At 45.7% G+C, this 15,068-nt stretch overlaps 1 protein-coding gene across 6 annotated transcripts in view; it reads left to right on the top strand.

Moving 5' to 3' along the window:
• LOC133142595 (1-phosphatidylinositol 4,5-bisphosphate phosphodiesterase delta-3-A-like) overlaps positions 1–15,068 on the top strand; it is a 94,944-nt gene that overhangs the window by 16,643 nt on the left and 63,233 nt on the right. For all 6 annotated transcript variants that reach the window (XR_009710225.1, XM_061263959.1, XM_061263920.1 and 3 more), the window contains 4 exons: positions 3,658–3,769; positions 12,343–12,571; positions 13,011–13,140; positions 13,241–13,466. Coding sequence is in view for 5 of the 6 variants with exons in the window: in XM_061263920.1 (XP_061119904.1) it covers positions 3,658–3,769; positions 12,343–12,571; positions 13,011–13,140; positions 13,241–13,466 (697 nt within the window). In the remaining variant the exon portion in view is untranslated. The remainder of the gene's footprint in view (positions 1–3,657; positions 3,770–12,342; positions 12,572–13,010; positions 13,141–13,240; positions 13,467–15,068) is intronic.

Raw genomic sequence — 15,068 nt, 5'->3', positions numbered from 1 at the left:
ATCTTACCAGCCGTGTTCACTATGCGCTGCAGGGCCTTCAAGTTGTAGTCAGTGCAGCCGCCACCCCAAACAGCAATACAGCTGGAGAGGACGCTCTCAATGGTGCCGCGGTAAAATGCAGTCATGACGGCCGGAGGAGCGCTCGCTCGCCTGAGTTTCCGCAGGAAGTACAGGCGGCGCTGGGCTTTCTTTGCCAGTGATGCGGTGTTGGTGGACCAGGAGAGATCCTCACTGATGTGCACTCCCAGGAACTTGGCGCTGCTCACTCTCTCCACCACAGCACCGTCGATGGTCAGCGGCAGGTCTTGGGTGTGACCCTTCCGGAAGTCCACAACAATCTCCTTGGTCTTGTCGACGTTCAGCAGGAGGTTGTTGTCCCTGCACCACGTGGTCAGAAGGTCAACCTCCAGCCTGTATTGAGTCTCGTCTCCCTTGGTGATGAGACCCACCAGAGTCGTGTCGTCAGCAAACTTCACGATACGGTTGTCGCTGTAGGTTGCAGTGCAGTCATGCGTCAGGAGGGTGAAGAGCAGCGGACTGAGCACGCAGCCTTGGGGGGCCCCCGTGCTCAGCGTGATGCTGGCGGAGATTTTGTCGCCAACACGTACTACCTGTGGCCTCTGACAGAGGAAGTCCAGTAGCCAGTTGCAGAGGTAGGTACTGAGGCCCAGCGCGTCAAGTTTGCTGATGAGGCGTTGTGGCACAATGGTGTTGAAGGCAGAACTGAAGTCCACAAACAGCAATCTCATATACGAGTCCCTCCTCTCCAGGTGGGTGAGGGCCGAGTGGAGGGCAGAGCAGATGGCATCCTCAGAAGACCGTTTGGCTCGGTACGCAAACTGGAAGGGGTCAATGGTGGGGGGGAGAACGGATCGGATGTGCTCCATGACAAGCCGCTCAAAGCACTTCATGATGATGGGCGTAAGTGCCACGGGGCGGTAGTCATTGAAGCAGGACGGAGCGGGTTTCTTTGGCACAGGTACGATGGTGGCAGCTTTGAAACACGACGGGACGATGGCCTGCTGCAGGGAAGTGTTAAAGATGTCCGTGAAGACATCCATCAGCTCACCAGCGCAGTCCTTCAGGGCCCGACCCGGGATGTTGTCAGGGCCCGCCGCTTTACGGATGTTGATAGCGGCAAGCGCCCTCCTCACGCTGTCGGCGGAGAGGCACAGGGGCAGCTCGTGGGAAGGGGGAGTGGCCTTCAGCGGGCAAGTGCTGTTCTGAGCGTCGAAGCGAGCAAAGAAGCGGTTGAGGTCATTGAGCAGACGGACGTCGCCTTCACAGCTCTGCGGCGCGGGCTTGTAATCCGTGATGGTCTGAATGCCCTGCCAAAGGCTCCGTGCGTCCCTGCTGTCCTTGAAGTGGGCGGTAATTTTGCACGAGAACGCCCTCTTTGCTTCTTTGATGCCCCGGGACAGGTCGGCCCTCGCAGTCCTCAAGCCAGCCTCATCCCCTGCTCTAAAGGCTTTGTCCCTGGCCCTCAGCAGCCTGAAGACAGCCCCTGTCAGCCATGGCTTCCGGTTAGCCCGAGTGACGATGGATTTTGAGAGAGTCACATCATCAATGCACTTCCTGATGTAGGAGGAAACAGTCAGTATACTCCTCAATGTCTGTCCGATCGTCGCAAGTGGCAGCCCTCCTAAACATGTCCCAGTCAGTAGAGCCAAAGCAGTCACGCAGTGCATCAGAGGCACCCTCAGGCCACACCCGTACCTACTTGCAAACCGGCCTGGACGCTCTCACCATTTGTCTGTATGCGGGCAAAAGCATAACAGTGATATGGTCAGAAAGTCCAAGATGGGGGAGGGGGGCGGCTTTGAAAGCTCCTTTATGCGAAGAGTAGACCAGCTTCAGGAAGCTGTCGCCACGCGTAGGAAAATTAACATGCTGGTGAAGCCTCGGAAAAACAGACTTCAGATTAGCATGATTAAAATCCCCAGCGAAGATGGTAAAACCGTCAGGGTGCGCTGTCTGTTGTTCACTGACAGCCTGGTACAGTTCACTAAGAGCCGCGATCCTGTCGCCTTCGATGTTGGAAGGCGGGATGTAAACCGCGACCAGCAGAATCGCGGTAAATTCTCTTGGCAGGTAAAAAGGACGGCACTTAATGATCCAAACTCTGCCAGTGGCGAGCAGTGCTTGCATACCACTACAGAGTCCCGGCACCATTCGTCACGGATGTAGACGCACATTCCACCTCCACGAGATTTTCCCCTTTGTACAATGGCCCGGTCAGCCCGATAGCACGCTAGCCGCTCCAGATGTACGGCAGAGTCCGGAATGTTGACGGTCAACCAAGTCTCAGTGAACACGAGCACACAGCAGTGACGCACTGTCCGGTTTGTAGATCGCAGCAAGTGAATGTAATCCATTTTGTTGTCCAGCGATCGAACATTCGCCAGGAGAATGGAAGGCACGGCCGGGCGAGCAGGGTTGGCCGCCAGCCTGGCCCGGACGCCCCCGCGCTTGCCCCTCTTCAGGCTCCTCGCACACTGCTTTCGACGCTTCCCAACCGGGGGAGGAATAGCAGACGAGCCCGGCGACGCTTCAGGACGTAGCAGTCCGAGCTCCTTTAATGTCCCCGCATCAAAGTCCAGAACTCGACAAAACTCGCTTTCGCCGATGTCAAGCAGAACCTGCCTGCCGTACTTGTAGCACGACTCAGTACGACGAGACGAACAAAAAAAACTGCCGGACAAACACTCATTAGACTGACAAAACACCGTTTGGGCGGGACAGAGAGAGGTCGCTGCGTATGCACGCGCCGCCATCTTGAAACATGGGTTATTGGGGGGTAGAGACTCATACTGTACATTAAGTTAATAAATTCTGCTACTGGAGTCAGCTGAAGTGGGTTCAATAGATCTATATTATAATGGCCACAGACATACACCATTTTCGTATTGATTTTTCTTTCATATATTCCTGATAATAGTTCACTAAATGTCTCAATACATGAACCTGGACATCTGTAAACACAGCTTACCAGAATGTTTTTAGATGATTCCCTTTCTATTTCAACAGTAATACATTCCATGATATTATCTATTGCTTGAGACATACTTCTTACTATCTTACACTTATAGTTTTTATCTATGAATAGAGCAACTCCTCCAGATCTTTTTACCTTCCTATTTAATGTATAACTCTCATACCCCTCTATGTCAATCTTTTCCGACTGATCTTCCTTTAACCAGGTTTCAGATATTGCAATTACAGTAAACGGATTATTCATATCTTTTAAACATTGTTTGATCTTAGAGATGTTTGCTTTCAATGTGATGTAATAGACACAAAAAAAAACGTCATAGAAAATGGAGAAATCCCAACAGAGTAAAAAACAGCCCCCCCAAAATGATCGTAACAGTATCATTGCAGCACCTGGAGTGATATACTACATTTTTCTACACTCCATTATACTCCAGGTACACAAAAAAAATATTTTAAAGGCAAAAAATGTCTCCTTTAAAATTGACAGTGTAGATAATACCGAAACATAGATTTGATTATGATTCAGTCAGTGGTTTGTTCTTAAACGTCCAAAATTGACGAAAATATTGATTGCTAGAAGTACAAGCAGATGTTTGCAGCTGTCTAATTTAGCTGAACATAACAGAAAAAAAGAACTAATATATCAATCATTTTTCTGTATAGGTCCGATCACCTCATTGGCAAAAGCAACGTACTCTGAAGCTGCTGGAAGATGGTGTCACTATTTGGTGCCAGTCCCGCAAAACTTTAATTCGAGCCAAAGAGCAACAATCCTGTAAGTGGTTTGCATTTTTAATCAATATTATTCTGTTTTATTGTTTGTTTTACTTTACTGCTTTATTTATATACTATATATGTGGAGCCATATTTGTCCGATCGTGCAACTGCAGCGCACCGCCGAACGTGTAACCGTAGCGCGTCGCCGACCGCGCAACTGCACCGCGCTGGTCGCATTATTGTGACAGAGCTGCACTGAAATTTAGAAAATATTTTTAAAGTCCTGATGTACTTTCCAAAATTTAAGTGGACCTCAGTGTGCAGGGAGCTTAATTTTGTCCGATCACGCAACTGCAGGATACCGCCAAACGCGCAACTGCACCGCGCTGGTCGCATTATTGTGACGGAGCCGTCGCTAAAATCTAGAAAAAAATTTAAAGTCCTGATTTGTTTTCCAAAATTTAAGTGGTCCTCAGTGCGCAGGGAGCTTAATTTTCTACGATCGCGCAACTGCAGTGCATCGCCGAATGCGCCGGCGTAGCGCGTCGCCGACCGCGCAACTACACCGCGCTGATCGCATTATTGTACAGAACCGTCGCTGAAATTTAGAAAATATTTTTAATGTCCCGATGTACTTTCCAAATTTTAAGTGGACCTCAGTGCGCAGGGAGCTTAATTTTGTCCGATCGCGCAGCTGCAGCACCCCGGGCGCTCACTGTCACATAGCTTTAAGAACGTCTTTGTGTTTTAGGATGGCTTTACTGCTCCCACTTGCTTCCTTTGGAGGCATGATTAGAGTTGATGCAATCCTCAGAGTCACAAGAATGTAATAACGAAAAGAGTCAGTTGGCATGCGGGTCCTCTCGGCTCATCTCGTGAAGTTCGACAACCGAAATTTTGTCCGACATTCGAAGCAAAAATATCTAGAATTTTTTGTTCGAATACCTATTTGTTCGAGAACCGGGACGTTCAAAAACCGAGGCTCCACTGTGTATATGTATTCAAGATTCAAGAGTTCAAGAGTTTTTTATTCGCCATGTTTGAGCGTGCCAAACAAGGAATTTGACTTCGGTAAATCAAACCCTCTGTTCAACATTTAGGTGACTAACAACACTCGGGACATGTGAAAAAAGGCAAATATTCTCAAACATCCCCTGATCTTAAACTCCCAAAAAGGCAAGGAAAAACTCAAAACTCCAGCTAGGGGAAATGAGAAACCTTGAGAAGAAACCACAGATGGGAAGGTCTCTCTTCCAGGATGAATGGATGCAGAGAGGACACATAGTACAAACAGTGTAGAGTAGACAAATTCAAAAAAGGTGTGGAGAGCAGGATGTTATTGCACAGTAATGACTCTGAGACTCTAAGAGTGGTGTGAGTTCATCAGAGCAACAGCCTGGGGGAAGAAGCTGTCTGTGTCTGCTGGTTTTGACGTACCGATTTCAGTAACGCCGTCCGGAGGGGAGTAGTTCAAACAGACTGCAACCTGGGTGAGAAGGGTCTGTAGAGATGTTCCTTGCACGTTTCCTGTTCCTGGACAGGTACAAGTCTTGGATAGATGGGTGGTTGATTCCAATGATCTTGTCCTGATTGTCCGTTGCAGTCTGTGCTTATCTTATTTGGTGGCCGATCCAAACCAGTCAGTGATGGAGATGCAGAAGATGGACTGGATGATGGCAGTATAGAAGGTCTTCAGCAGCTCCTGTGGCAGGTTGAACTTACTGAGCTATCTCAGAAAGTACAACCTCTGCTGGGCCTTCTTCTAGACAGAGTCTATGTGGCTGGTCCATTTCAGGTCTCGAGAGATTGTGGTTCCCAGGAACTTGAAGGTGTCTGTGGAGAGAATAGTATTACTGTGGATAGCGAGAGGTAAAAGTGGTGAAGGGTCTCGCCTGAAATCCACTTTCATCTCCACGATCTTGAGCGGGTTCAGCTCCAGATGGTTTTGGCTGCACCAGTGGACCAGCCGCTCCACCTCCTGTCTGTACACAGTCTCATCACCGTCCTGGATCAGTCCGATGAGAGTGGTGTCGTCTGCATACTTCAGGAGCTTCACAGGAGAGTCACCTGAGGAGAAATCATTGGTGTAGAGAGAGAAGAGCAGTGGGGAGAGGACGCACCCCTGAGGGGCTCCAGTATTGGTGGTCCGGGTGTCAGATGTGATGCCCCCCAGCCTCACACGCTGTCTCCTGTTGGTCAGGAAGCTGGTGATCCACTGACAGGTGGAGGCAGGCCCCGCAAGCTGGATGAGCTTCTGTTGGAGGATGTCAGGAGCGATGGTGTTGAACGCCGAGCTGAAGTCCACGAACAGGATCCTGGCGTACGTTCCTGGGGGTTCGTTTCTTGAAGCCCGTGATGCTCTGCAGACCTTTCCACACTGTTGAGGGATCAGGATTGGCAGAGAGGTGTCTCTTCAGGCTCTCCCCGTAACACCTCCTGACTTTCCTGACCTCTCGGTTCAGTGTGTTTCTGGTCTGCTTGAACAGGTTGCGGTCGCCGCTCTTGTAGGCCTCCTCCTTGACTTTGCGCAGCCTCCTGAGGTTCGGTGTAAACCAAGGTTTGACGTTGTTGTACGTGCAGAAGGTCTTAGTCTGCACACACAGATCCTCACAAAAACTGATGTATGATGTGACAGTGTCAGTGAGTTCATGCAGGTCTGAAGTTGCAGCTTCGAAAACTCCATAATCGGTGCAGTCAAAGCAGGCTTGGAGGTCCTGCCTTGACTCCACTGTCCACTTCCTCACAGTCCTCACCACAGGCTTAGAAGTTTTTAGTTTCTGCCTGTAGGCCGGGATCAGATGAACTAGACCAGGGGTGGGCAAACATTTTGACTCGCGGGCCGAACTGGGTTCTAAATTTGGACCGGAGGGCCGAACCAGGAGCAGATGGACGTAGTGTTTGTGTGAAGTAATATAAGCGACCTGTAAAGGTCATTGCATAAAATATTTTGGCCTTTAGTAGGTGGTAAAGCATGGATATTCCAAACAAGTTTTTTGAAAACAAATGCATTCATTAACAGCATTAAAAAAAAGAAAAAAGAAATTCACTAAAAAACTGCCATCAGTGATTCTCATAAAATACGACACTGTTATTATGAATAACAGTCTCCATCACTTCAGTGCCTGCAGGTCAGATTAATGAAAGATGTTTATCTCATGAGATCACATCAAACGGCAAACATTCTGACCAAATATATCATCTTGAAGAATCGGTGAAAGCATACATCCAAATAATCAAAACGGCAACACGGTGAGGGGTATCTGAAAATCAGAGCAGAGTTTTAACTCGCAAATACCTGGTAACAGAGGTGAGGAAACAGGAAAAACTTTCTTAAAGTAAGCCTTAAGAACTTTACAGACTAAGATTAGTCGCAAACAGGTGGTGCATCAATGTCCTTGAGCATCCTGCATTATTTGAAAATGAGAATGGTCGCTAGTTTCAATCCCTGCTATGTGTACAAATCATATTCAAAATGCATTGTTTTTACAACAAACTTGAGAGCCTCCCCTTCATTTTCAGTGGGAACAGTGTTGTTGGTCTTCCTTTTTTGCTAGTGCGTCATAGTCTGGAGTAAAATTTGTTGTGGAAATTCTTAGGAGAGAGTGTTGGTCCGTTTACCTCGATCTGTGACGGGTTGATGTTGATGTGGCTGAACGTCACGTCGCGTACGTCGAGCCACTCTTTTTTAAACACTCGGCACTGTGTCCACCTTGCTTTTCCTTGGGCGACTCATTTTAATAGAAGGATTCCAGGGCGAAGGTTTGTGGGTTGCTGCAGCGTAAAACTGTATCTGAAAGCTCAGCGCGCGAATTACAAGAATGCCCACGCTCTAAAATCGGGACTGATACAAATAGAGCGCGAGTGCGCCATGTCCGTACTACTGAGCACCGAGCTTTCTGACTCGGCTTCCGGTAGTTAATGCGCAGGGGCGCGGTTCCCCATCTACTGGGGAAACGCAGTCATTGCAGGCAAAATGACCAAAAAAAATGTTGAATACAATTTATTCATTTCAGTTCACCCCTGAACTAGACAGTGGTCCGAGAGTCCTAAAGCTGCACGAGCCACAGAGTGGTATGCATCCTTACTCACAGTGTAGCAGTGGTCCAGAGTCTGTGCCCCTCTGGTGGGACACGTTACGTGCTGTCTGTATCTAGGGAGTTTGTGTGCGAGGTTCGCCCTGTTAAGATCACCCAGAACAATGATTAGTGAGTTTGGTAGAAGTTTCTCCATGTCTGTTATAGAGATGCACCAATCCGATATCTGGATCGGATATCGGCTCCGATATCAACAAAATAGATGGATCGGGTATCGGAAAATGCAGCCGATCTGTGAGACGATCCTTTCCTTAATCTATTGAGACGCGGGCTATGTCATACGTCAGCAGCACGTGTGCCGCAGGACGCGGGCGGGCTATGTCATACGTCAGGAGCACGTGTGCCGCGAGACTTTTCTAAACAAACGCAAACATGGAGCGAACGAAAGAGTCAGCTGTGTGGAGGTACTTTAAACTGAACACGCCAACTAGCTCGACGGCAGTTTGTAATGTCTGCAAAGCTAATGTTGCCAAGGGTGTTGGTAGTACTGCCAGTTATAGTACTACCAATTTAATTAAGCATCTCCAGAAACACCACACAACGGAGCACCAGGGGTTCCAGCAGTTGAGCAGATCAAAGGGAGCGGGAAGTGGACCTACACAGCAGTTAACGTTAGCAGATGCACTGCAAAGACGGGAAGAATTCCCAGGCAATAGCGCAAAAGCGATGAGAATTACTGAGAAAGTTGGAATTCATGGATTTGGATGGGCAACCGATGAGTGTTGTTGAAAACGAGGGCTTCCGACGTTTACTTGAGCACCTGGAGCCATGGTACAATTTGCCATCGCGCAAGTGTTTTTCTGAGACCGCACTGTCAGAAATGTATGAGAAAATGTGAGAACACTTGTCACAAGAATTAAGAGATGTAGATACCATGAGCTTCACAACTATGTAGAGACATGTTTACATTGCTTGATTATTGTATTTGACCAAGTCACTCTTGTCCCGATGCTATATTTTATTTTTAATTCTACTCTGCACTTTCAGTATATAGAAATAATTTTGAATGTTTTTTTTTTGTGTTCGACTAAGCAGAGCTTGTTTTCAGGGAGCACTTCTCATTGCTGCTTAAATGAGCATTTAAGGCAAAGAACTGTGTAGTCATGCCTGATGCCATTGCCTTTAGTCTTTTCTGTTCCACATGTAGAGGTATGTAGCTTGTTAAGTCAATCATAATATCGGATCGGTATCGGGTATCGACCGATATGCATCCGATATACCGGTATCGGTATTGAAACTGAAAAAGTCGGATCGGTGCATCTCTAGTCTGTTACCTGGTCAGCCAGCATCTGCGTGGCTTCACTCGCACGTGCGTGTGGTGGAATGTAAACAGCCGCCGTGACGATCGAGGAGAACTCCGTGGTGAATAGAACGGCCGGCAGTTTATGAAAAGTGTTTCTAGGAGAAGGCTGCAAAACTCTTTCAACACCGTGACATCAGTACACCAACGTTCATTAATGTAGAAAAAGAGGCCACCTTCCTTTGATTTTCCGGAGAGCTCTGCGCTGCGATCTGCTCGCGTTAGCCGAAACCCCGCTAACTCCACGGCGTGGTGGGGGGTTCGTGGCTGAGCCACGTTTCAACAAACGTCTCGGCTCATCTCGCGAGGTTCGAAAACCGAATTTTGTCCGCCATCCGAAGCAAAAAAATCTTGAATTTTTTGTTCGAATACCGATTTGCTCGAGAACCGGGACGTTCGAAAACCGAGACTCCACTCTATGTATATACGTATATGTCACTGCTCAAAAAAATTAAGGGAACACAGATTTTTAGGGGGATATCTATACTGATATGGACAGTTTAATGTCTCAGGAACAAAAGGATGCCACATCTTTTGATGGAAATAAAAGTTTTCAGCCTACAGAGGGCTCAGTATACAGACACCCCAAAAATCAAAGTGAAAAAATTATATGGCAAGCTCGTCCTTTTTGCCTAAATTCAATTTCTGCAACTCAAAATTATTTTCAATATCTTGTGTGGCCCCCACGAGCTTGTATGCATGCTTGACAACGTCGCGCCAGGCTCCTAATGATACGACGGATGGTGTCTTGTGAGATGTCCTCCCAAATCTGTCTAAGGGCATCAGTGAGCTCCTGTAAAGTCTGAGGAGCAACCTGGCGCCATATGATGGACCGAAACATTATGTCCCAGAGGTGTTCTATCGGGTTTAGATCAGGTGATCGTGAGGGCCATTCAATTGTGTCAATTCCTTCATCCTCCAGATACTGTCTGCATACTCTTGCCACAACAGGCTGATTGTTGTGGATCAGGAGGAACCCAGGACCTACTGCACCAGCGTAGGTCTGACCATGGGTGCAAGGATTTCACCCCGATACCTAATGGCAGTCAGACTGCCGTTCTCTAGCCGTTTGTCCCTCCATGGAAATGCCTCCCCAGACTATCACTGACCCACCACCAAACCGGTCATGCTGAATGATGTTGCAGGCAGCATAGCACTCTTCTTGGCTTCTCCAGACCCTTTCACGTCTATCACAGGTGCTCAGGGTAAACCTGCTCTTATCTGTGAAAAGCACAGGGCACCAGTGGTGGACTTGCCAATTCTGGTGTTCTATGGCAAATGCCAATTGAGGTCCAAGGTGCTGAGCAATGAGCACAGGTAACACTACAGGACGTCGTGCCCTGAGGCCACCCTCGTGAAGTCTGTTTTGGACTGTTTGGGCAGAGACATTCACACCAGTAGCCTGCTGGAGGTCATTCTGTAGGGCTCGGGCAGTGCTCAACCTTTTCCTCTAAGCACAAAGCAACAGATATCAGTCCTGCTGATGGAATAAGGACCGTCTACGGCCCTGTCCAGCTCTCCTAGAGTAACTGCCTGTCTCCTGAAATCTCCTCCATGCTCTGGAGATAGTACTGGGAGACACATCAAATCTTCTTGCAACAGCACGCATGGATGTGCCATCCTGGATGAGTTGGACAATCTGCGCAAGGAGGGTTAAGAAATCCCCTCATGCGCCCAGTCGTGATAATGACTAAAGCCAACACTTGTGGAAAAACAGTTAAAAAAGATCAAGAAGGAGGAACTTGAAATGGCCTCCACCTGCAAAATCAGTCCTGTTTTGGGTACCATCTCGTTGTTGCCCCTCTAGTGCACCTGTTGTTAATTCCATCAACACCAATGCAGCTGAAACTGATTAACAACCTCCTCTGCCACGTACCTGACCAAAACCTTATCAGAAAAGTCTAATTGAATTCATGCCATACCCTGATAAAAACCAGTTCCTTTAATTTTTTTGAGCAGTGTCTATATCGATATGTGTGCGTGTGTGTGTGTGTGGGCGTGCGTGCGTGCATGTGTGTGTGTGTGTGTGTGTGTGTGTGTGTGTGTGTGTGTGTGTGTGTGTGTGTGTGTGTGTGCGTGTACATATATGTATAGTATATGTGTAGCGAGAGAGAGACAGAGATACAGATACATACTTAGATAGATAGATAGATAGATAGATAGATAGATAGATAGATAGATAGATAGATAGATAGATAGATAGATAGATAGATAGATAGATAGATAGATAGATAGATAGATAGATAGATAGATAGATAGATAGATAGATAGATAGATAGATAGATAGATAGATAGAAAGTTCAATGCAAATTCTCCTCTGCGATTAAAAATTTCATCCTGATCCTTCCATAAACCGGAATAGGTTCCCACGTTGACTAATTCTGTGAATTCTTCAAAATTAGTTCTTGACATTGTGCGTCTGTTTTAGTTAAGCGTAATTGGTACTTTCTGCTCTGCACATGAAAACACAGCTCCATTCTCCACAGCTGCCCAAAGGGGAAGGGCGGGGCCTTTATTATAGACTCTCTAAGTTGTATTTAAAATATTCAACGGGAACTAAACCACCACTCAAACAAATTTCAAACATTGAGATTATAGGGCATGCCCGTCACTTTTGGTTTTACAATCTGTAGTTTAGTGCCGTGTACTTACTCAACAGCTGTAATACCATTTTCAACTCACTTGGCTTTGGGAGGTCTTAAATTGCTACAAGACATGATTTAGAACATTGATTGTGGACAGTTTACCACGTACAGTACCCCTCCATATGCATTGGCACCTGTGGTTAAGTAAGAACCAACAGTGACACCCATTTAACAAGCACTGAAGTGTCCCAGTCCTTGTAATGCTTCATGTCTAGTTGTAACTCATTAAGTCTACAAGCAATATATACTAAACATCCTGTTTTGATGACCATGTGACAATAATAGTAACTAATAGTCAGTAACGTCTCCACAGTGCAAGTCTGCCTTGTGTACAAATCTGACGGAAGCAGATAAATTCAGAAAACTGTTTTTGATCCTATAGCCAATTTCAAACAACAGCTTCAATGCCTTGACAACACGTCCGATATTTCTTTCAATCTGGTCTGATCTTATTTGTTCAAACTAATATTAAACATGTAATGAAAATATCACTAACATATGTCACATTGCCTAAAGTGAAAATTAGAAAAGTCATCAACAGTAAAAATAATAACTTTGTTTTCTTGATTCTTCGTCTCCCTCATTCCCTCAGTCTCCATCACAGAGGTGGAGTGCGTATGTGAGGGGTGTCATTTGGGGACATTTCGGCAGATGGTTGGTGCAGTACCTGAAGAACGGTGTTTGACGGTGGTCTTCAAAGGTCCCCGAAAGAATCTGGATCTTCTCTGCCAGAACCATGAAGAGGCTTATCATTGGACCCGCGGCATCCGGACACTGCAGGAAAGAATTTGCAACATGACCCAGAAAGAGAAACTTGATCAATATCCTTTGATAAATGTAGAATATTCTGGTTGGGTTTTGTATGCCACATGCAAACAATCAAAATTAAGTCAACTTTCTGTTCATCTGCGCTATGAAATCACAAAGCCCCAAATAGTGAGAAATGATGCAAACAGACACATTTGTGTTTGTCTATTATTTTGATAATTTTCCATTCATAAACTGAGGGTTATTCACGCGATTCTTATGTCATTTTAAAACTCATCCACGAGATCATTGTTTGTCCAAACCGAGTTCAGTTTTGATTGTTACAGATCTTGTTTTGGCACTTGTCAAAATGGTGTGGCGAGTTGGTGTACATTACACGCCAGTAAGTGTTTGTTACTTTGAATTCAACACAAACTTTCCAAATATTATCCTCGGCTGTGTAAAAAACGTATTTTACTGGAGTGCGATAACTTCCTTGATAATACATGTCACCTGGATTCATGCTTACCTGAGTCGTGCTGATCAGAATCATGATGATAAGATGAGCTATGATGAAGTGCAGACATTGCTACAAATGATCAATATTGACTTGAGTGACCAATATGCCTGTGAACTTTTCCAGGTATGTGACCTGCCTGTCATTACTATTTAACTTCACATCTGTTTTATTTTTAAAACAAAATCTTTAACAGTTGCGTCTGCATCAAATAATTCTTTGACAGAAGTGTGATCACTCAGCCGATGGCCGATTGGACCATGGGGAAATTGAAGTTTTCTGCAGAGAGTTATTGCGGAGACCTGAGCTGGATGCCATTTTTATGCTCTATTCCTCTAATGGATCTCTCCTCTCAACTGCTGATCTGAGGGATTTCCTCAACGACCAAGGAGAGGATTCTTCATTCACACATGCCCAGAGCCTCATAATCACCTATGAACTTAATGAATGGGGTATGCTTACCATAACATTTCAGTCATACGATATGCGTTCATCAACATTTCAAGTTTGGTCATTACCCCACATTTACATTAGCCAACAAAAAAAGAAATCAGAGATGGCTTCATGTGTCCCCAAATGATATTTGAAGCTGATTTAAAAACGTCTTTACTTTTCTCTTGCATATCAAGGTTCGGAGATACAGTAATTCCTTGTTTTTTCACTGGGGTTACGTTCTGCATAGAACCTGTGATAGGTGAAATTCGTGAAGTAGAAACCTTTATTTTTTTATAGCATTTGTTTAACAAAGAGAGGTAAATGCTTTCTCACAAATAACTACTGGAAAATAACAATCTTAATCATCAATATGAAGTATGTACTGCATAGTAGGACAAATTTATAGGACGTATTTCATTGCGCCTCTGATTGTGCTGTAGAGTGTTTTGGATTTGGTCCGCAATTTGGGAAGCGTGCTAGCCGCGTTTCATAGCAAGAGCCTATAGCCAATCACCTGTTATCCAATTCACTCACTGCATGCTCGTTTTTCTTCTTCAGTTTTAGGAAAAAAAATAAGACACCGAAACAAAAATTAGACTTAAACGGGTTGGTTGACTTCAATCACAATTCTTGTTAAGAAAGCTCTGTTTTCAGGAAAAATACTATACAGTGCTGGGCTTTTCTTCCAAAAATGCTAAAGAGCAGAAAGTCCCCGTTCAGAAAAAGCAACGAAAAAAGTTCTTGGTCAGTTTATATTCAGTTGCACATGCCGGTGGGGGCCGAGTTTGATGGGTGATGATTCCATGGGGGTGGGCAAGTTCGATAAGAGTTGATTCCATTTAAGTGAGGGGGTGAGGGGTGATTCGGTGTGTGTGGGGGTTGACTTGGCAGGAGCTGTTGTTTTTCCAGCAAGTTTTTCCAGACTTGGCGATCACCCTTTGGCTGGGTTCTTGGCTTTTCTTCTCTTGCAGATCTCCCTCTGGCACCTCTGCTGGTTTTATCTCTGAGTCTACTTCCTGTAAACAATTTTCCCCCATTCTTGCACAACCGGCCTTCTGCATAAATCCACTCCACCCTCTGTCGCACATCATTCATTCATCATCCTGCCAATTTGAGAAAAAACGTGTCCGTTTCAACACTGAGATGTAAAATTGAGAATGAAAACGGTCTGTTTTTTGGGCGCCAAATGTGTATACCCCAGCTACATTACAGGTTTGAAATTTTGGCCCAACTGAATTTGTAATTGAATAGCCCTCCAGTATACAGGAGTGAATACAAATCTGACATTGTGGAGACTTTAGTTGTTAGAGTGGTGCTCACTCTATTTGCAAGAACCACAAGGGAGACAGCATGCCCTTTTATTACCGTAATTTTCGGACTATAAGTCGCGTTTTTTTCATAGTTTGGGTGGGAGGGCGTCTTATAATAAGGAGCAACTTATATGTGAATTTTTTCAACAATTTTCAAAAAAAAGTGAAACCGCGATAAACGAACCGCGATGTAGCAAGGGATTACTGTAATTTGAATTTCAAGTGACGTCAGCAGCGCGGCGTGGCGCGGCGGGTGTTTACAAAAAGGACAAAGATTGATCACGGGATGACGAAGATGACGAATGTTTA

Source organism: Syngnathus typhle, linkage group LG2 (genome assembly GCF_033458585.1).
Source record: "Syngnathus typhle isolate RoL2023-S1 ecotype Sweden linkage group LG2, RoL_Styp_1.0, whole genome shotgun sequence".
Classification (NCBI taxonomy): Eukaryota; Metazoa; Chordata; class Actinopteri; order Syngnathiformes; family Syngnathidae; genus Syngnathus; species Syngnathus typhle.
This window is presented reverse-complemented; position numbering and strand designations above follow the sequence as displayed.